This window comes from Podarcis liolepis (assembly GCF_965112155.1).
Source record: "Podarcis liolepis genome assembly, chromosome: 1".
NCBI lineage: Eukaryota > Metazoa > Chordata > Lepidosauria > Squamata > Lacertidae > Podarcis > Podarcis liolepis.
The window spans coordinates 81,598,140-81,619,467 of record NC_139554.1 but is presented as its reverse complement, the minus strand read 5'-3'; the positions used below and the strand labels follow the sequence as shown (position 1 = coordinate 81,619,467).

Here is a 21,328-nt window from a genome sequence, read left to right as displayed (position 1 = left end):
ATGAATTGTGATAAAGCGAATTTTGAAGAAATTTATAAATCAGTCCAGCAGGAGACAGAGTTGTGAAGAGATTATCATCAACATTCCCCCACCCCCCACACACTTCAGAGTCAATAGGAAGGGGGAAGTGACAACCAGGTCAGGGAAAGGTATGGGGTCCCCAGGAAGGGCTATTACCTACCTTACTACATCAACAGCACCAGCGCGCACCTTGGGGTCGCTGCCCATAATAGAGACACTGGCCGTGAAGGAGCCATCAATACTAAAAACAACACAAGGTGTGGACTTCGCTACCACAGTTAAGAAGCACTCGGCATAGGTGTGGTCACCCCTGTGGAGAGAAGCACAGTGAAGGAAACCCACCAGCAAGTGCCCCTCCTCTCAGAGTCGCCAGGGCATGGCCACCACACTCAAAGACCCTATACAGGTATAGAGATGACTGCCACCAGAAGGCTGGTGGGGCTTCTCCCTATAGCTTCAGAAAACCAAGGAAGGGGCAGGTCAAGCAGTTCAACTATGGCAAATGAGACATCCTATCAATATGAACCATGTATAAGGCCTCTGCCGGAAACAAATGGTGATCCACTTGGTCTCAGAGCCAGAATCTCTATTATTATTATTAAATTGCTATACCGCCCTTCATCCAAGGATCACTGGGTGGTTGACAATATAAAGACACAAAAATACATAACATAGTGATAAACAACACACACACAACCAGTTTAAAAGGCCATAGATGGTTAAATTAGCCAACGGCCTGGGACAAGAGGAATGTTTTTGCTTCTTGCCTAAATATATGAAGGCGCCAGATGACCCTCCCTGGGGAGAGCATTGCACAAGTGGGGAGCCACTGCAGAAAAGGCCTGTACTCGTGTTGCCACCCTCTGGACCTCTCACTGAGGAGGCGCATGAAGAAGGGCCTCCCATGATGACCACAGGTTCCAGGTTGGTTCATATGGAGAGAGGCCGTCTTTGAAGTCTTGTGGTCATAAGCCAGGCTGGACTGAGGATAGGATTTCTGCTCAAAAAGGTCAACCACAGGACAGGGTTCACCACACACTCACCTCACTACCATTCGGACAGGGTACATGCCAATGCCCAGCATCTTCTCCTCAGGGAGGGTGTAGGAGAGTCTGCCACTGCCACTTGTCACCTCTGTGCCATAGTGCACCCATTTTCCTGACAATGGCTGTGCCATGATGTAGATATCCACCTTTGGGGAGAGATCAAGGGCAGCAGCAATGTTCACTTCACTGCACATACCTCTTATACTGTGTTACCTGTCCCCAAGCTCAGCTAATCTCTTACGGTTGGTGAGTCATTACCTTTTCCGAGTCTGGAGGGGGGGGAGGCATAATTTCCCCTTTAATTCCTGACAGCAGGTGCTGTTCATATCCTTCATCCCACACACCCCATCTGAAAGTTCCCTGCTTTATTCTGATTTAACACTAATTTTATCCCCTTTTCCTTACAGCTCCTCAGCCCCTGTGGGAAATATCCATGCCTTGCCTCCTCAGGACTCATTGTGACATGGCCCATGGCCCTCATGTGGCCTGTACTTGCTCCTCCTCTATAATTTTCACCCATATGGCCTGCTCCATTCTGGTCTGCTGCCCCCTACTGCTTTTACTGCTGATGTCTTCAGAATGTCCCCGAATCCCCATTTAGCTATGCTTTTTGTTACCTTCTCCCCAGTCAGTGTCACCACATCCAGTGGGCCATACATGAAGCGCCCGCTAAAGACCTGGGGTCGCCCCTCACACACGATGACATCACTGGCGCGGTGGTTTGCTGTCACATTCTGTAAACCAAAGGGGTAAAGCAGTTTTTACTAATTACACCTCAGCAAAAGGGGACATTAAAACACAGGAATTGGATCTGGGCTAGAGAACAGGGCTGGCTAGAGAACGCAGCAATTCTAACATGAATTCATGAGAGGAAATTTGTGGAGTTTACATTGCTTTTGAGGGGGCAGGGAAATCTCACCATATGATGGCTATCTGTTCCTATAAAACAAGGATGGAGAACCTGCAGCCCTCCAAATGTTGGGACTACAACTCCCATCATCCTTAGCCACTGGTTGTTCTAGCTGGGCCTGATGGGAGCTGCCTGGAGTTCCAGCAACATCTGGAAGGATACAGGTTCCCCACCCTGCTCTGCATGCATTCCTACATAGTGAATCAGAAACACAACTGTGGGACAGTGCCCTTTTCCCTGGTTGGGGTGTCTTCTAGGCAATGTGGGTGTGCATTTGCAGAAACCAGTAACAAAAACCACCGTTTTTTCTTGTGTTGAGGTTGCCATATTAAAAACAAAACCACCTTACACTGTACTTGACAGAAGGCAGCAATCACCCTTCCTCTGTGAGGTGTTTTTTATTATTATTTAACACAATTTATATACCACTTGATTGCAGTAAAACATCTAAGTGGTTTACAAGAAATATTAAAATTATCAATAAAAAACTGTTAAAACAATTAAAAACGTTGAAGGCAGGATTCACCTAACCAGTGCCATCAGTGGAAACCCTACACGAGGATTTTGACTTCTACAATGCGGCTTCCCCCCTCACCCCTGTGTCGTCCCCCACAAATTGGCTCTGGGAGGGAGTTCAGGGAACGCCCAGAACAACACATGGAGGGAGGAAATGGGGATCGTTCCATCTGGTAAGCTGAAATGCTGGTCCAGATGGAACAATTGGAAGAGCACAATGTTGAATTACAACCAGTAAGGTAATTAAAATCAACAGTAAAATAAATTAAAGCATGTCAACATCTACAAGTCTGGTTAGGCTTGCCTAAACAAAAACGTTTTATGCAGTAACAAACATAAAAGAGTATTTGCTTCTTATTGAATGATCTTGTTCCCTGGAACAATTGTCAAACCTTCAAAAGCATCACAATTGCTTGAGGGAAACTTCATTCAAATACCACCTACATTCATGTTCTGAATTACAACCTGCTATTAGAGTTTTGCATTTAGCTCTGCAACCTACACAGCCCTGAGCTGCTGTACTTCCTCCAAGTCCTAGTGCCCAAACCCATCTCAGCCCCACCCAGACAGGTGCCTGCCCATTTCTCACTACACTGTCAGGGAGAAGCACCTGAACCTTTAAAAGGGCAGGAGCATTTGTCTCCTAGACCTAGAGCAAAAAACGAGGAGACGTCTCTTTGTTGTTCAAAGGCTTCATTAGCATCACCTAGCATGACAAGTCAGGCAGGTGTTTGTAAAAGCGGTTAAGTCCAGTCAAAGGTGACTATGGGGTGCGGCACTCATCTCACTTTCAGGCTGAGGGAGCTGGCTTTTGTCCACCGCTTTCCAGGTCATGTGGCCAGCATGGAACACAGTGACAGAAGCCAGAGCACACGAAAACACTGTTTACCTTCCCGACGCAGTGGTACCTATTTATCTATTTGCACTGGTGTACTTTTGAACTGCTAGGTTGGCAGGAGCTGGGACAGAGCAACGGGAGCTCACCCCGTCACAGGGATTCGAAGCACCAACCTTCCAATCAGCAAGCCCAAGAAGCTCAGTAGTTTAGACCACAGCACCACCAGCACAAGCTAATAAAGTTGTCCTCCACACCCTCAATTTTAAAGCAAGAAAACCTAAATCTTATGCTCCAAACGGATCTTGCAAAAAGATGTGTGTCTACATAAAATTGTGTGATTTCATTTGTGAATGAAAACGGCAACCATGTTTTTGGCAAGTGGCAGAGGAGGATAAAGGGCGAGGCAGGAAGAGAGACAACAGCTGTGATGATATGGTAGCATCCGTGAAGTTATCCTGAAGGCTATTAGCTGTGGAAGGAATAGGATCAGCTCATATTCCTTTCCCTGAAGACACAGTGCCCCAGCCCAAGCCAGAGTCCCATTTCCCACTTGCACGTGTGAGTTAGAGGCAAGGTAGCCACCGTGGGGGACAGAGCTCCATACCCGGATCTTGACTTGTGTTCGTTTCCGCTGCCACTTTTCACGAGGAAACGCTGGGCTGTAGATGGAACTCTCCTCATTCTCTGTCACTTGGGGCTGCTCTGTCTCAATCACCTGCAAACACATAGGAACATCAGGGCCAGGCTTCAGGAGTGCCATTCACAGGCACCAACTCCGAGAGTTTCAGTCACAATCATAATATACAGACACTGGGCAGATTAAAGTGGACAGTTTCATTGCTCCCTTTGTCTGTTATATCCTTCCTAAATAGATTCAAAATGTGAACCTATAGCTGCTTCGCACCAGAGCATACTAAGGGCACTTCCAAATGGCATCCTGACTGAGAAGTCATCCTGATTAGTTTGAAGGAAAGTTATACACAGTGTTGGCTATTTAATGATCCTTCCCCTCCAATTTGCTTCAGGGAAGGATAGGCTACATTGTGATACATTTTCCAGCACATTTTCCTGTCACCTTCCTTATTGCAAAAAGTCAGATCTTTGGGGAAGTGGGCTTGTTGCACAAGAACTCCAAATCAGCTTTAATTGCACAAGCTTTAATTGCACATCTGAAGGCAGCCCTGTTTAGGGAAGCTTTTAATATCTGAAGGACTATTGTATTTTAACATTCTGTTGGAAACTGCCCAGAGTGGCTGGGGAAACCCAGCCAGATGGGCGGGGTATAAATAATAAAGTATTATTATTATTATTATTATTATTATTAACCTGAATTTGCTGGCATGTGACACGAAAATATCATTAGCCTAATTGTCTATCTAGCCCAGTGTTGTCCACTCTGGCTGCCAGCAGCTCTTCAGGGTCTCAGTCACAGGCCTTTCCCATTATTTGATCCCTTCTGCCTAGGAGATGACAGGGATCGAACCCAAGACCTTCTGCATGCGAAGCTTGTGCTCTATTGGTGAGCCACTCCGACAAACCCCTGTGTTATTTTTGGTTTGGTTTCTCCAAACCAGGAGTCCATGCCTGCCCCTAGCACATGGGGGCTGTGCTCTGTTTTGCTCTGCATAACAAAACAAGCCTTTGCCCAGCACTGTTAGGATCTCCTTGCGAAGTGTTCAGCTGATCCAATATCTTGTTCCATAATCCACCCAGGTACCGAAAGAAAAGAATCCTCCTCAAAATCCACATCCACTCCAAAATGTACATCGCAGTTGCCCTTAACTATGCAAGGTAGCACTCACCTATCCACCCGAGTCTCTCTCCATTTCTACTCCCATGTCCCCTGCCTGGGTTAGGTTTCCTCCTATATGCCCCTCCCCTCTACTGTGCAAACCTATTGTTAGATGCCAGTTTCCCATTAGAGGAACAATTAGAGCCCACCACACCCTGTTCCCCAGCACAGGGACGTTTCCACCTGCCCACAGCCCTGGTACCTGGCGCAGGATGAAAGCCGCCACATCAGCACTTTCCCAATAGCTGGCATGGAAAAGGTGAGGGAGGGTGATGGTGGGGAAGGCCGTCAATGCCTCGGGACAATAGAGAGAGTAGTCAATGCGTTTAGCACCCCACCAACGATCCAGAACTAGACACAGAGGGAAGAGAAACTGTTATTAGGGTGGCTCCATTTGTCTCCTCACTTCAGCTGTGAACTACACTCATGCAGCTGCTTGTACTTTGTCTGCCCATTTCCTGTTACCTTTACTTCCTCCCCAACAAATAAACAAGTCCTACTCGTCACATTCTCTGAGGCCTCAAGTCAGTCAGACAATAATAACACTGGCACTGCTAGGGATATGGCAACATCTGCCTCCTCAACCAGTCCTTCACAGTCTAAGAGCACAGCCCTGCCTGCCTACGTTGATGGCCTCTCTGCTGGTTTCTGCTAGTGGGGTAGGGGAGCCTGCGCCACAGCAGAGGTCCCAGCTATGCCCAGGCAGGCAAAGAACTGCTACTGGCAGTTCTCCCGCCAGTGGTAGCAAGAGAAAAGCCTTGATACAGGGTGTTTTCAAGGACAGACATGAGGTCCAAAGACCTGAGAATCCCAATCCTCAGGACACCAGCCTGGGGCTCGTGTAGCAATAAAATAAAAAGAACTGTCCTGTAGAGACGTTCTGCCCTGACCAGCACAAGGCAACAGGGCTTGGGATATGGTAGTAGATTCCTCTGCCCCTAGATAACACCCCATCCCCCAAAGGAAGGGAAGGCAATGGACATAGGGGGGAAACTGGAGAGAACAGGTTTCCAAAGGGCCAAAATATTTTATTATCCACATGTTTCACCTTTGCATTTAACATGCAGGTTGGTTTGTTTGTTTTTTTAAAAAACAGAAATAGGATCAGTTTGGGGCACAATTAATTACTGGGATCACAGCAGGTAAATTTATCTTGTTCCTCAACTGCTGCAGTCCTAAAAATAAACCCTCCTCTGAAATTGGGATTTCCCCTACAAAGCAAATGCCAATCATCAACCACTCCCTTGAGAGCTGATTCTATTTGCATTTTAAAAAAGAAAAAGCCCCGAACATTAAATGCAAATACTATCTTGGCCTGTAATCTTTAAATTCCATTCATTTCAGTGGGCTCTTTCAATTCTACTTCACTAGAATTTAAGCAGCCTGGCTGCGCACAGGAATACAGCCTTTTACTCTTTGTTCATTATAATTCAGATTTTGGGTTTATTAGTATGTCAGGCACTAACTCAGTGGCTTGGCAGAGCCAGAAGAGTGTGAAAGCACTTCAGTTCAGAATGCGGAATTGCATGTGACACAAAAGGGCACAATATGCCCAAGCTATGGTAGCAATGTCAAATTTGGGTGGGCCAGTCAAAGAACAAGCCTTTTCTTGGCAGCACAGCAAATATTCAATCCTTGCAAAATGAACTCGTTTGACTCACAGACACAAGAAACATTGTTCAGGGTTCCAGTCTGAATCTGCAGTTAGGATTCAGTTCATGAATTCAGAAAAGCCTGCCTAATACACTTTTTGAGCTGCTGAGCATCAAGGAACTGCTTTATGCACCAACATTTTAAGTTATGAGGGGAGCACAGGAAAGACACCCCCACAGATTGTTACAGGCAATATGTTACAAGTACAGTACTTCAACAAAATGGATATGTGTAACACTTTGTTAGAATCAACTGTTTGCAGTGTTTAAAACAGAAAAAGCTGATTAATTTCTGGTGCAAAAAGTAATGAGCATCATTTTAAAAAACAAGCAAACAAACACGGATTTTTAAACATTAAAGAGAGAAAAGCCCTAACTTTCCCTCCTCAAATGGCCTCATAAATGCACTTGGATGAAAAGTAGACACAGGGCCAAATTTAACTGTGATGGCATAGAAATTGGTGGTGGCGGGGAGGACAAGCAACATGTAACTTACTCTTCACAACTTCATTGGTGCTGGTTACAGTAGTCTCACACGTGGTTGCCTCGTTCCCTTTCCAGAAACCTCCAAAAGCACCAGTTGGAGTGGGCGGTGTCACAAGGTCTAATTCATCCATGAAGAGGGAAGAGTGACTCTGCAAGGCCTCAGCTAGGCCAAATGGAAAGGTAAATAGAGGTGAGTATGGCAATTATAACATATCCCCCAATCCCTCCCAGCCTTCCACTGGTCTTATGTGCGGTGCCCTCCAAGTACTGTGCCTCTGAAGCAATGCTGACTTGCCACTGTTTAAAATCACTATTTCTCCCCTCTCAAAGTCGCTTCATCCCTGCTTTACTAAAACCTCTGCTGTTGTTTAAACCCATCATTTTCCTCTCAGTGTCTCTCTCTATCCCCACCTTTACTTAAACTTCTCCCCTTGTTTAGAACAGCCCCTTTTTTTCTTCTTTTGGTGTCTCTCCCTTCCTGCTATATTCAAACTTCACTCTCTTCCATTCTTCAGCTGCCTCATGTGACAGAAATAAAGGATGCAGAGCCCTCAACTATCCCTTAGTACCTCCACACATTGTATGCCACTCCTGGTACCATGTGTTGTCTTCAACATGGAAGTTCCGGATTCATTGTATTGATTCAGAACAGTTATTTTATTAACTAGCAAACACCCACACATACACAACACCCACCAACAGAACTTATCGCCTTCTGCGACTGAACAAGCTGACAGGCTTGGTATTCAGATTCTATTTGTCTTAAAGATATCATCATGGGGGGATGCACAAAGGGGGCTGCGGAATATAAGCAAGGAGAAGGCGTTGGCATGGCAGGGGATTGGCAAGCAGAGGGAGAAGCAGCAGTGTGTGTGTGTGTGTGTGTGTGTGTGTGTGTGTGTATTTACAGTCATTTGAGTGCTCAATCCTGCCAATTCTCACATTCCTGTTTGCCCTGTTCCATGAAAATTTTAAAAAATAAATCATGAAGGATTCAGCTCCATCTCGTAGGCAGCTAAATCAAAGCGGGGTTGACAAGTGGAATGATCACAGGCATAGCTCCCAGCATATAATACAAACACAGGTGAACAACAAAATTATTCAAAGCTTAAAAGGGGGGGAAATGACTGAACAAAACCTATATGCTTCATTATATTACTGCTCTCAGAGCAGAAGGAGAACAGAGGTTCATAGTTTGTGTGGTTTGCGTCTGAAAAAGAACAGAGGAACTTCGCCTCCGACAAGGCGGGAGGGGCACTTCCTCCTTGAGCCTAACGGTTGAAGCTTTCGAGACACTCGCTGTGCCAGGGGTGGCCACCCATATATGGGCATGTATACCACACCACTTGTAGAAGAATATGTTTTTATGCTGAGGATGAGGACTAAGGCTGGGTCTATGCATGCAGTCAAATGAGGCGGGAACTAGCCGTAGAATGGGTCGTGTCACTTCAGACCGCAGACCGTATAAAAATGCATTTAAAAATGAAACATGCAAAAATCTATGCAAATACCAATGCAGCACATAAAGGATCTAGCCCACCTTTTCTGGGCTTTTAGGCTAGTTTTGTATTTGTAGGGAGCATTTGGTGTAGGAGAACATGGAGCCATTCCATCTGGCTGCTGCAAAGGAAGGAGTGGGAAGCAGGGACTGCACCGTTGGCTCCGCTGAGAAACCAGCTCTATTGGGCCCTTCCATCCCTCAACTGTCCTGTAGCAGCAGCCATTCAAACCGCCTGTAGCAGATGGACAGGTGGAAAGCAGGACTCAAGAGGAACAGCCAGGGGCCACAGCTGCCACTGCTGCTCCCACAACAGCTGCTGCCTCTTGCTCTCACCTCAGTCTGCTTTGTGGCAAGCCAGCCCTTCCTGCAGGCGGAGACTGTCTTGTTTACTGCTGATCAGTTCTGGGAGCCTTTTTGGCCAAGCAGCAGAGTAAAATGCTTGAAATAAATGTTACCCTCCCCTACCGTGACTCAAACCATCCAGCCATCCTGCTCTGAAACAGTTTTAGGCCAAGGCAGGTGCAACTTGTCCCATTGCTGCCCAGCCTTTTGAATAGTTGCCCCTGCTGAAATTCTGTGCGTGGCTGAATGCATGACTTCCTTTACTTCTTCACAGAATGCTAGCGCTCCCCAGAACAGATAGGTACCCCATATTTCAAAATAAAAATAACTTTTCCACCACCCCAGTAGTGCCCCCCTGCAAATCCAGCCTGGCGTTCTTCAACACAAATGAACATGGGAGACCACCCAATGTCACATCTCCAAAAGTCCCAGCATCGCTGAGCTCCCATATCTCACTCCTGCTATCGCAGGACTCTTCCAATGCAGAACCCATATTTAGTCCAAACGTGCATTCCGGGACCGACTTCTTAATTATACACACATTTGTATTAAGGTAGGGCTGCTGCTGCTACTGCAACAACTCATCTCAGATCAGGCTGCACCCCAGGAGGGGATCCCACAACCCACCATTTGAAGATCCAGATACTGTAGCATTTCCTTCCACACTCCCCCATACCCCCCAAAGGGACACCACATTTCCCAAGCATGTCCAAGGCTAGTCTTGGCGTCTCTTCTCACCCAGTGACGTGGACGATCCGTCGCCCAGTGGATATTTCTGGTAACGGGGTATGCCAAAGGGAGGCACGGCATGGAACTGGCGGGCCAGCAGAGGCTCCAGGCGCGAGGCGCAGGGGTCAGCCGCGTGAAACAAGTTGTAGACCTGCTCGCAGGCTGGGTGCATCTGGGCCACTGAAGAGGGGAAAGAGAAAGGGTAAGGAATCCTGCTTCGGCAGAAGGGGAAAGGCGAAGGGAAGACAGGGGAGGGGGAAAGGACCCTTACCGTCCAGTGCCGGCATCACCGTCTTGCGGAGGGCAAGAACCAGCCCCAGGGGTGAGCCAAACAAGAAGAAACCAGACACCTTGAACTCCAGCTTCCCAACCGTGCTTGGCCCCTCAAAGGTCTCTATCATCGAGGATGACGAGTTGCTGCTACGTCGAGGGTCTCCTTCTGCCTCCGAGGCAGGCATGCTAGCCTGCAGGCTGGAGATGGCAGGAGAAGACTTCCATCACTGCCAGGAAACAGCCCACAGCTCCTACGCTCTCCCCCAACAGAACCACCTTCCCTGTGAAGGACCTTTATGTAGGTTTCCACCAGGCCAGCATTTTTCTCTGTTGCCTGAAAGATCACATGATCTCGTTGTTTCCTCTCCCCATGTAAAGAAGCATAAATGGACTTGTGCCGTCCCCACTTCTCAGATGTCACCCACCCCTACCACCCAAAATCAGAGTTGCCTTTATTTTCCCTCTTTTCAAAAAAGAAAAAAAAGTTGTGAATACGTGGCATTTTTGTGTGTGCACCCATTCAGCTTTAGACAGCTTGTAAATTTCTTTTAGCAGACACAAAGCCAGCTATTTCTATATCTGAGAGCCCTCCTATTTCATTAATTTAGATCAATATTTCACCTTCCTCTCTTTTCAGACAGGGGGACACACTACCTCTAATTTATCAGGAAAGGTTTATGAACGTAAGTGCAGTCACACAACTTTAACATTGTTTTAGTATAAAATAATCTTAAGGAGACCCAAGAAGGAAATTGTGGGGCAGAAAAAGTGCGTATTACAGGGTTACATGTAAAGATTAACACCAAGATAGGAAGGAAAGAGTAATCCTTGTTAGTAATATTGTCAGCTATATTTGTGCCTTTTCTAATTTTATAAGGCACGAGGATCTACGCTCCAACAACCTTTTTGTGTGGTTAGTAGCATTTTATGAATTGTATCTTCGCTATTATTGTTTTGGCTGTTTATAATTGTTTAACGATTTGCTGTAGGTGTTGGGAAGGATTTAGCTTTTATTTGTACACTTGGCAGCAGTGTGAGTTTCCCTGAGGGGTGCAGGGTTTTGGATAAAAGGAGATGCTCTGAGGCTGTTCTGGTGGGATAGAGGAAGCTCCTTATCAGGTCCCAGGTGTCAGTAGCCCTATGCTATGAATGGGTGCACATTTGACCGCTCTTTCAACCCCAATGGGCACTAATCTAATTTTAACCAATTCTTTTAGCCTAATAGGACAGTCTGCTTTGCAGACCAAATTCCCACATTGCCTCACCTGGTCAAGAACTGCTGCTGCTGTTGTGAGGAATCGCCCTCCTGCGTCACGTTGTCACTGGGTTTCTGGATGGAGGGAAGTGCCCCAGGCTCAGGACTGGCGCGGCCCACCCCACACACTTCTGCCCTCTCAAGCAGGGGGTCTCGCACAACAGAAGTCTCTGGAGAAAGCAGCTCAGTATTCTGAAGAAAAAGGAAAATATCAGGAAGTGTGTATCTCTGTTCTACTAAGGAGATCCAAAAGCCTTTGCTATTTGTAAGCGAATGTTAAAAGAGGGAGGGCCTTCTTCTGGTAACAGAACCTACTAGGCCTCGAAGAGGAAATGGGGTGGATGCTGGGCTTGACCTGCTATATACTAGGGCAGGAGAGCCAGTGTGGTGTAGTGGTTAAGAGCGGTAGACTCGTAATCTGGGGAACCGGGTTTGCATCTCCGCTCCTCCACATGCAGCTGCTGGGTGACCTTGGGCTAGTCACACTTCTCTGAAGTCTCTCAGCCCCACTCACCTCACAGAGTGTTTGTTGGGGGGGGAGGAAGGGAAAGGAGAATGTTAGCCACTTTGAGACTCCTTAGGGTAGTGATAAAGCGGGATATCAAATTCAAACTCTTCAGGAACTTTTGGGCAAGCAATACTTGCTAGCCAAATCAGAAGAATCCCTCATCCCTCCCATGTCAAATCCCTGTTCCTCCCCAGAACCCTCAGAGCTCAAGTAAAGAAAAAAGCTGATTATAAATGCATAAAGGAAGGGATGGACCACAGCTCAGTAACTGACCATGCTGCCACGGCGACTGCTCCCACGACTCCCTGACCCACCAGCACGGCTGTGGCAGAGGGCATCAAAGGCCAGGATTCCACCAACACAGTCCCCAATCAGCAGCACCTATAAAGGGGGTCGTGAACAGAGTTAGTTCCCCACTGATGAAAGGAACGTCCCCGCAGTCACTGTTTAATCAGAGGAAGCATGAAGCCTAAGCCAGCCTCTTAAACAAGGCCTTGCATTCCCACCCCTTTCCTACAGCTGAGACGTGAATCCAGTGGAGACTGCACTGCTTTAACCAATGTGGTTGAAAGCCAAGGAATATCGGGGGCAGCAGTTTTATAAAAGAACGGGGTCGTGTGATGGAGATGTCTCAGAACCTTCACAAAACAAAAGATTATTTTTTTAAATCTAGTATTCCTCCCCCCCCCCCCCCGCAAAGACCCTAATTCTATTTTTAAAAGACGATAAAGCAAAACAAAACCATAGCACAGAGGGTAAAATGCTTGTTCCAACTGGAGCACAGAGGGTTTCCCCTCAAAGTTATTTCAGATTCCCGACCCTCTGACCTGGCCACAGAAGCCTGCGCCATCAGGAGAGTGGATGAAATTGGCATAGGCCTGGTTGGTACGGGAAATGACGGTTGCGACGGCATTCTGGTAGCTGCCTGAGGAGGTGGCCAGGAGAGGCAAAGCGGCCAATGGAATGTGGTCCTGGCTACTGGACAGACTGTCGCCGTCATGACTGTAGGGGCTGAGTCTGGAAAAGGAGACCATGAGAGAAACGATCAAGACACGCTCTCAGACCAAGGACCTGATCATTCTCACAACACCCAGATCTTGGTACTGAGCCCAGGAGGTGACTCCAGATTACCTTCTGGATTTAAGGGCTAGAACTTAAGGAAGTTGCAGGCAGCCCATTCAGAAAGGGAGGCCCCTTTTCTGACCACAGTTTAAAAAGAGATCTTGGGCCAACGGTTTCTCCTTGATGACCTGCCAGCAAGTGGGGAATTTTGGGGGAAAGCATATATATATATGCACATACTTTTTAATTATTGTTTTCTACCCTAATATATATACAATGGTGGCCTATGAAAAAAGGGAACAGAATTACCTCATGAAAATCCTGCTCTAAGATCTCTCATCAAAGTCTGAATACTTCACCCAAACCACAATCCCTAGGTCGGCACTTATCCACAGTAGCACATTATTCACACTGAGCCCCTTGCATGTCGCTAGGCACCATATACTACCACACACCTCATCCATTTCTACAAAACACCCACCCACCCCGAATAAAAGACTAGTGCTTGGAGAAGGCACCAGTGCTCTCCTTGAGCTCCTGCACAATCAACTGCCCAAAGCCCTGAGTCAGAAGGGAACAGTCCTGCTCCCACCAAGCGCTCTTGAGCCTGACAGAACACGCTTCCTACTTGGAGACGAGGGCGTAGGCAGCAGCACAGATAGGCGGGCAAGGCACCAGGCGCAGCGCAATGTGCCCCAGTGCCTCGGGGAAGTGTAGGCGGGTGACTGTGTCCAAGGTGGCGCTGAGCGTGTGCACATCGGCCTGTTTGGAGCCCGGCTCTCCCACGCCCTGGTCCAGGATGTTGCCGCTGTGGAGGATCAGGAAAAGCGCATGGATACGGCATGTCCCGGAGTTGCCTTCTGAGCCAGCCTATGGAAAGAGACATGTAGAACTGGGTCTGGTGTCAAGTTGGGGTTCTGGAAAAGTGACTTGGGAGGCAACAACAATGGTCCTGTAACCACAAGCCCTCTCCCATGTCTTGGCGCCATGGTTCTGAAGGTACCCACGTGGGAAGGCAGTATGGTGAGGAGGGGTTCACTCACCTCTGGTGGGCCAGGTGCCACAACACCATCACTGTCTGGCTTGGCAGCCACAGCATCAACTGCAAAGACAACATTGTTTTAGTCAATGGCACCAGGCAGAGAAGAGAGAAAGCAATGTGAGGCACGAAGGATAGAAATCACAAATGGAACAGGAATGGCCTTCACAGGTAATCGACAACTTGTACTGCTTTCACTTACAAGATTGCAGCTATGCACTCATGAGAGGGAATACATAAATAAATGGAGGGGGAACCCACTGTTCCCCATTTTCCATTTATTCATTGCCCACACATCCAGTGGGTTTTCCTTGCTTACTGGGATCTGGGAAAGTCACAGGAGGGCCCTGCGAAGCTCCCAAAGGCCAGTAAGCACTTCACTTATCAAATTTTGGGAAAGTGGTATGAGGGCTCTAGCAGCATCCCAGAGCCCTTGTCCCTCCTTCTCAAAGCCTGGTAAGCAGTGCTCCACCTTGCAGGGAGGCCAGTTCCTGGGGTCCTGACTTTACACAATTTCATTTTTACAAGTAGACCCCCTAGAACTGAAAACTTGCATAAGCTCTGAGTTACCTGTACTTCAAGGGACAGAATTATACTGCCAGTGCCCCATTATCTTGTAGCAATAAGCAGAGAAGTCTAGAGCTCTGCATGAAAACGATTATGCTTCAATACCACCCTGGTATTATTTTTTCAAATTAGGTTTTATTGGTTTGGTTGGTTTGAGGGGGTGTGGGTTGGATGTTTTTGTGTGTGTGGAGGGTGTGCTTCTTTTTGCTTGTTCTTTATTTGTTTTCAAGTGTTTGTGTGTGTTCTGTCTGTTGTTTTTTTGGGGAAGGGGGTTCTGAAAAGCTCCAGATTTTGCTCTGTGAAATGAATATTCTGTGGTGCCTATGGCAGTTTCTTAGATTTTCACATATGCCCCCAGGCCCATAAAAGTTGGAGACTCTTGGTGTAGAACATAGGCCATTTTCAGAATCTGAGATGTGCAGTTATGGAATTTGAGATTTCTTAGCATCTCCAGAAGCACTACCAAAGACCAGTGGATATTCCTCCATGCACAAATTCACTCACACCATGAGCAGACTCTATTCTGCATGGAACACCTGAACCGCTCTCTTACCAAGAACATCATCTGGCTCAATGGGTCGCTCTAGAGTGTCGAGAAAGTCATTTGAGTTCCACTTGGTGATTTCCTTGGCAAAAACATCATCACTGTCGGAGAAGTCTTCTAGGAAAGGAAAACTCATTGAGAGGCAAGTGCACTGCAGACACTGAACAAACTGCCATGTTTAACAGGACTGCGCCAAAGTTCACAAACAGGAGATCTGCGCCCATCAGGGTAGACCAGTGGTTTTCAATCAGTGTGCTGTGACACCCTGGGGTGTCACCCAGGGTGTTACCCAGGGATACAGCAGGAAACACTGCCCTCTGTTCCTCTTTCCTTCCCTCTCTCTGCTGATGCCCTCTCACGTCTCTGCCTCCCAAAGGCTTGCATGGCGGTTTGTTACAGCAGCCCTGGCTACAAGCTCCCCAGGCAAATGGTGCTTCTGGGGCTGGCCAAGGGATGCTTCCCAGGCCCCTGTGGGGCAGTGTGAGGAGGCACCTCTCTTTGGGGCGGGGGGGGGCAGCTCAGAGACCAGTGGCAGAGGAATCCCAATGAGAGGGGAGAGGAGAGGAGGCTGAGGGAAGCCTCCACAAGGGGGGGGGGTGTTTGAAAAAGGGTGAGAGGCTGCTAGCTCTGCGGGCAAAGGGTGACATAACTGGGCTCCTGAGCCCCACAGGGGTGCCGCAGGAAGAAGGGAGTTGGTCAAGGGAGTCATGGACTCAAAAAGGTTGAAAATCTCTGGTGTAAATACTGAGCAAGATGGGCCAATGCTGTGTCTCAGTGGAAGGGAGCTTCCTATGTTTCCTATAAACTTGGAGCATTACACATGCAAAACATGCATGTTTCCTATGAACAAAAAGGTCTGCCTTTCCATGTGTGTGCATTCCTCTTTACAGAGAGTAAAAAAACCAGAGATTTTTATCTTCCCCAATCCACACAAATCGGATGAATCTGGGGAAGTGATTGAAAGATAAATATAAACAAACACAACTCCAAGCCCACAGAGGGCCGGGTCACACAGGTCCCTGTAAACCAGCCTCCACATGCTTGCAGTGGCAACTGTCAGAACCAACAGCAACAGGCACCCATAGCTCTCAGCCCTCTCAAAAACAGATGCATGCACAGAACCCTCCTGTACCCAGCACTGCATACCATGAGCATCAAAGAATTCCTCTTCAGAGCTGTTTTCAGAATCCCGTGCAATATTTTGCATCCGCCACTCTGATAAGCTGTGAGGAGATACTCCAGCTGTAGGGGCATCAAGCATAGAGTTTATGATCAAGAGGTAAAAAAACCCCCAAAACTATCCTCATATCTAAAGCAAGCTTAACTTGCTCCCAATGCTGACATTAAAAAATAACCCCAAAGTTTTCCCCATGCAAGCAACAGTTAGCTTCTTATCCTAGGGTATATACAGGAGATTATGTATGTGGAATAATGGGGGCAATTTCACCCTTACTGCAGCTCCGACACTCAGCATCGGTTGCTTACTACTGTATGACTAAGAAGAGGAAGTTTCACAATAGGAAGTCTGCCCTCTCTGTTATCCCAATTTTAAAAAGCAGCAGCAGCTACTGTTCATCTAGTACAAGAGAACGAGCCATGAAATTGATTAAGCTTAATTACAAACAACGGCAGGTAAAATTTATTTCAGAAGGGAACCGTTACACTTTTTTCCTTTTAAAATGTACAAGTGTGCATGTGGAGATATGTCTCCCCATACTTTTAGGGTGTGAACACACACACACACAATATTGGGGTGTATGAGGGAGAGGAGAGGAGAGGAGAGGAGAGGAGAGGAGAGGAGAGGAGAGGAGAGGAGAGGAGAGGAGAGGAGAGAGAAAAAGTGTGTCACTAAAATGGACACTCTCCAATATGCCCATCCAAAAGCCTACCTCCAGCAGCAGTATAACTCTCTTACACCCAAAAGAAGGGGCAGGAGGGGAAACCCTCTATATCCTCCTCACACCTTCCCGCTACACTGCCATTTGCTCCCTCCATTTGCTGGAAATGACTGCTCACCAGCATGCTGAGAAGAATACGATGACCGAGAAGACGACGACCACTGCTTGGCAAATGGATCATCTGGAGAGGAATCAGGAGCCCTTAGGTTGTCGACTCGGTCCTGCTTCTCGCAGCCACCCAGCTCAGCCGGGCTCTCAGGACTGGGCACTGCAGGCCCTGCGTCGGGCTCAATGCACTTGGCCATTTTCTGAGCCAGCATGAGTGCCGTCTCTTCCTCCAGCCTCCGGATGTCGTCCATGGTGAGATCTATCCATTCATCCTGCCAGCACCAGGCCTGGCGGTGGGCCCGGAGCATCACCTTCCGCAGACCTACAGGGGATGCCACAAACCATGGGGCCACTTGCTCTTCTCCCCCCAGGAACCATTAGCTTTCTTTATCATCAGGCCTAGCTCCAGCTCCCAGTGCATTATGAGACAATACCAGCATTAGATATTATACCTTTAAATGTTTCCATCGCCCATTTCCCTCAAAGCTAAGGAAAGCATTAAGGTCCAGTTCAGATTAACAAGATAAACCAAATTTAGAGAATTGGGAGGCCATTGGATTAAATGCCCTATCCCTGCTTGTGTGTGGATCCCACTCACACATTCAGCTTTGCTGCTTGAAGCCAAACAGGAAGTGCCGGCCTGACCTAATGCTGCCAAAGCATCCCTTTCCTAGGTTGCATGTTACTGGCGAGATTGATGAGATCTTGCCAGAAATCAGCACCAATGGTGGCACCACTTTTCCAGGGGTGCATGGGAACCACTCCACCAGGGGTTTCTGGTGCCCAAGGTGGCTGCTTCACTCAACCTCATGGGCAGACCAGCGCTGCATGCACCTAACCTTCTCTATCTCATCTTGCCATTATATTTCAGCCATCATCAACCCTGGTTAAAACTGTGACTAGGAATGAATCTGCTCTCCTTTTGAAAGGCTGGTTTTAAAACCAAACCCCAAAGCACAGAAAGTTAAGTGCCAAGTTAGATCCATTCAATCTGCAACTGTGAATTTATTTTTTAAGTAAATTGGGGGGGGGGGGTCCTCCAGATAAGAACTCTGGCATGGAGACTAGGTGGGGCTATAACCCTTTGTCCCTGCCTAAAGCCACAATCTGAATTGGGGGTGGGGGTGGGGTTCTAGGCCAGCAATTTGCATTGGGGGGGATTTTCCCATACCAATGTAAATAGCAGGCATGGGTGCCCCACTCTGGACTGTAACAAGGGTCAAAGGTATACCCCTGCCGCTGTCACCACCCCACCGCGAACGAGGGCTCCATTCTGGATTGGGCTTCCTGCACTTGCAACTCACGTTTTAAAAACCATTTATGCAATTGTTAACTGTGTGAATGATATCTCAACTTGCCTCAGCCTTCGCTAGTAAAATGCAGGAGAGGGAAGCAAGAAGGCATGCATAACCCTCACAGCCCAATCCCAATTCTGAGTTCAGTAGTGAGTCTGAAAAAGGAATAAGCCTAAGCCAAAATCCAATACCCACACTGTTTTTGCAGGAAATATCTATGGGTAAAAGCAGGCAGGAATCCTGTCTGTCATACTGGAAGAAACTCTTATCTGACAATGCCATGCCTTCCTTTTCACCACCCTATCACCTCACCCAACATTTCCCTGGAGGCAATTAATGAACAATGCAAAAGCAAATTAAGCGTACTGCTTCTGGCAAGGAACCATCTGGTCGGATGGTTCATAAAGGAACCATCACTCAGAGAAGCTTATATTTTGGTGCTTCATCAAGTCATGAAGGATCTATTGTCATATGTGAATGATCAGTCTATTTCTTTAATAAATAAAACCATGACATCTTAGCTAAACGCCTGCAGCAGGCTGCTTCTACTTTCAGTTCCCCCTGAAGAAGCAGGCAATCCGTAATGCCAAGGCACACACAACACAAAGCTGCTAAAAGATCTGATAACCCTTTGCTGAGATAATAAAAAAGAAGCACTTTTGTCGATAGATACAGAGAATAATAATAATAATAATAATAATAATAATAATAATAATAATAATTTATTATTTGTACCCCGCCCATCTGGCTGGGTTTCCCCAGCCACTCTGGGCGGCTTTCATAGAAACTAAAAATACACTAAAATATCACACATTAAAAACTTCCCTGAGCAGGGCTGCCTTAAGATGTCTTCTAAATGTCAGATAGTTGTTTATCACTTTGACATCTGCTGGGAGGGCGTTCCACAGGGCGGGTGCCACTACCGAGAAGGCCCTCTGCCTGGTTCCCTGTAGCTTTGCTTCTCGCAATGAGGGAACCGCCAGAAGGCCCTCGGCGCTGGACCTCAGTGTCCGGGCAGAACGATGGGGGTGGAGACGCTCCTTCAGGTATACTGGGCCGAGGCCGTTTAGGGCTTTAAAGGTCAACACCAGCACTTTGAATTGTGCTTGGAAACGTACTGGGAGCCAATGTAGGTCTTTCAAGACCGGTGTTATGTGGTCTCGGCGGCCGCCCCCAGTCACCAGTCTAGCTGCCGCATTCTGGATTAGTTGTAGTTTCCTAGTCACCTTCAAAGGTAGCCCCACGTAGAGCGCATTGCAGTAGTCCAAGCGGGAGATAACTACAGCATGCACCACTCTGGCAAGACAGTCCGCGGGCAGGTAGGGTCTCAGCCTGCGTACCAGGTGGAGTTGGTAGACAGCTGCCCTGGATACAGAATTGACCTGCGCCTCCATGGACAGCTGTGAGTCCAAAATGACTCCCAGGCTGCATACCTGGTCCTTCAGGAGCACAGTTACCCTATTCAGGACCAGGGAGTCCTCCACACCAGCCCGCCCCCTGTCCCCCAAAAACAGTACTTCTGTCTTGTCAGGATTCAACTTCAATCCATTAGCCACCATCCATCCTCCAAAGGCATTCCACCAAATCAATTGGAAATCCATACAAGCCATCCTGTCAGCCTTTGGACTCCCCACCCGCCAAAAAGAATTACTGCATAGATAGAAACTCTTTATACCACACCTAACACCTGTGTCATCACAAATGGCATCTGTTCACAACCGTTTTTGCTGCAAAGGGTTACTCAACTGGGATGGTCATTTACACCTTTTTTAAAAAATTTTTCCTGGAACCATTGGCCATTTGAAATTTTGATGAGACCAAGAGCTTAAATTTGGGGGCCGGTATGGGAGGAATTCAAGTTGGGATTACATGCAGATAGTGCACTGTTTTTTGTTTCAGATCTGACAAAAGCAATTCTTGCTTCAACAGGCTCCATTCAAGAATTCAGCTACATCATCAGGCTATTCTGTTAAGTGGAGCAAATCAGATCTTATGCCTTTGGGTTTGCACTCCCCTGTGGAGTCCCCCCCACCCCCGACATGACAATTGAATTGCTGTTTCCCTTACTTACCGTATTTTTTGCTCTATAAGACTCACTTTTTCCCTCCTAAAAAGTAAGGGGAAATGTGTGTGCGTCTTATGGAGCGAATGCAGGCTGCGCAGCTATCCCAGAAGCCAGAACAGCAAGAGGGATTGCTGCTTTCACTGCGCAGCGATCCCTCTTGCTGTTCTGGCTTCTGAGATTCAGAATATTTTTTTTCTTGTTTTCCTCCTCCAAAAACTAGGTGCGTCTTGTGGTCTGGTGCATCTTATAGAGCGAAAAATACGGTACTTGGAAACACTGGTATCAAAAAGTATTCTGACAATATAGTACAGTTGAATTTGGGCAGGCTTTCATGGAATATCAAAGACTTAGACCCAATTCACACACACATATGCACTAAGTTTGTGCGACAACGTTAAGTGTTGTAAAACTGAGATTCCATGTAGATTGGAGCTAAACCATGGTTTTTCCTTAAGGGAATTACTAGGGGGAAAGTTTAAATTTTTCCCAACTTTATCACTGAGCAGAAACTCATACCAGAGGTGCTGGAGATTTGGGACAGAAATTGGATTCCTTATCCACAGGCTGAAAACCTACCCAGTTATAAGCCCTTTGGGAGTGAAATCTTGGCAACTGATAATGTAGTCCTGGAAATCTCACTACATTTCAAAGATACGCATCTCAAAGACTCACACATTCATTGTGGCACAAGGTTTAGTGGACTAGAGTCCAGTTCATCAGATGCATGAAAGGGTGCAGGACTGACACAGTAAATTTGTTAGTCTTTAAGATGCCACATGACTCTGTTGTTTTTGCTGCAAGAGGCTAACCCAGCTACTCCACAGGAATAACATCCAAACATCTTAGAATTTATTATTATGCCATGGACTATGGATCATGCA

General features: G+C 47.2%; 1 protein-coding gene across 13 annotated transcripts in view; it reads right to left on the bottom strand.

The window, feature by feature from the left end:
- The window catches only part of PITPNM1 (phosphatidylinositol transfer protein membrane associated 1), a 32,494-nt gene that overhangs the window by 2,443 nt on the left and 8,723 nt on the right, over positions 1 to 21,328 (bottom strand). For 7 of the 13 annotated variants that reach the window (XM_083497879.1, XM_083497880.1, XM_083497878.1 and 4 more), the window contains 16 exons: positions 17,098 to 17,409; positions 16,228 to 16,323; positions 15,091 to 15,195; positions 13,975 to 14,033; positions 13,560 to 13,801; positions 12,697 to 12,886; positions 12,143 to 12,250; positions 11,372 to 11,553; positions 10,105 to 10,304; positions 9,843 to 10,013; positions 7,272 to 7,424; positions 5,326 to 5,474; positions 3,936 to 4,046; positions 1,685 to 1,801; positions 1,065 to 1,213; positions 182 to 331 (listed from right to left, as the gene is read on the bottom strand). In XM_083497879.1, the coding sequence (XP_083354005.1) occupies positions 182 to 331; positions 1,065 to 1,213; positions 1,685 to 1,801; positions 3,936 to 4,046; positions 5,326 to 5,474; positions 7,272 to 7,424; positions 9,843 to 10,013; positions 10,105 to 10,304; positions 11,372 to 11,553; positions 12,143 to 12,250; positions 12,697 to 12,886; positions 13,560 to 13,801; positions 13,975 to 14,033; positions 15,091 to 15,195; positions 16,228 to 16,323; positions 17,098 to 17,409 (2,494 nt within the window). Of the gene's footprint in view, positions 1 to 181; positions 332 to 1,064; positions 1,214 to 1,684; positions 1,802 to 3,935; positions 4,047 to 5,325; positions 5,475 to 7,271; positions 7,425 to 9,842; positions 10,014 to 10,104; positions 10,305 to 11,371; positions 11,554 to 12,142; positions 12,251 to 12,696; positions 12,887 to 13,559; positions 13,802 to 13,974; positions 14,034 to 15,090; positions 15,199 to 16,227; positions 16,324 to 17,097; positions 17,410 to 21,328 lie in introns of all 13 variants that reach the window. The other 6 variants (XM_083497876.1, XM_083497877.1, XM_083497882.1 and 3 more) reach the window with 1 other exon arrangement.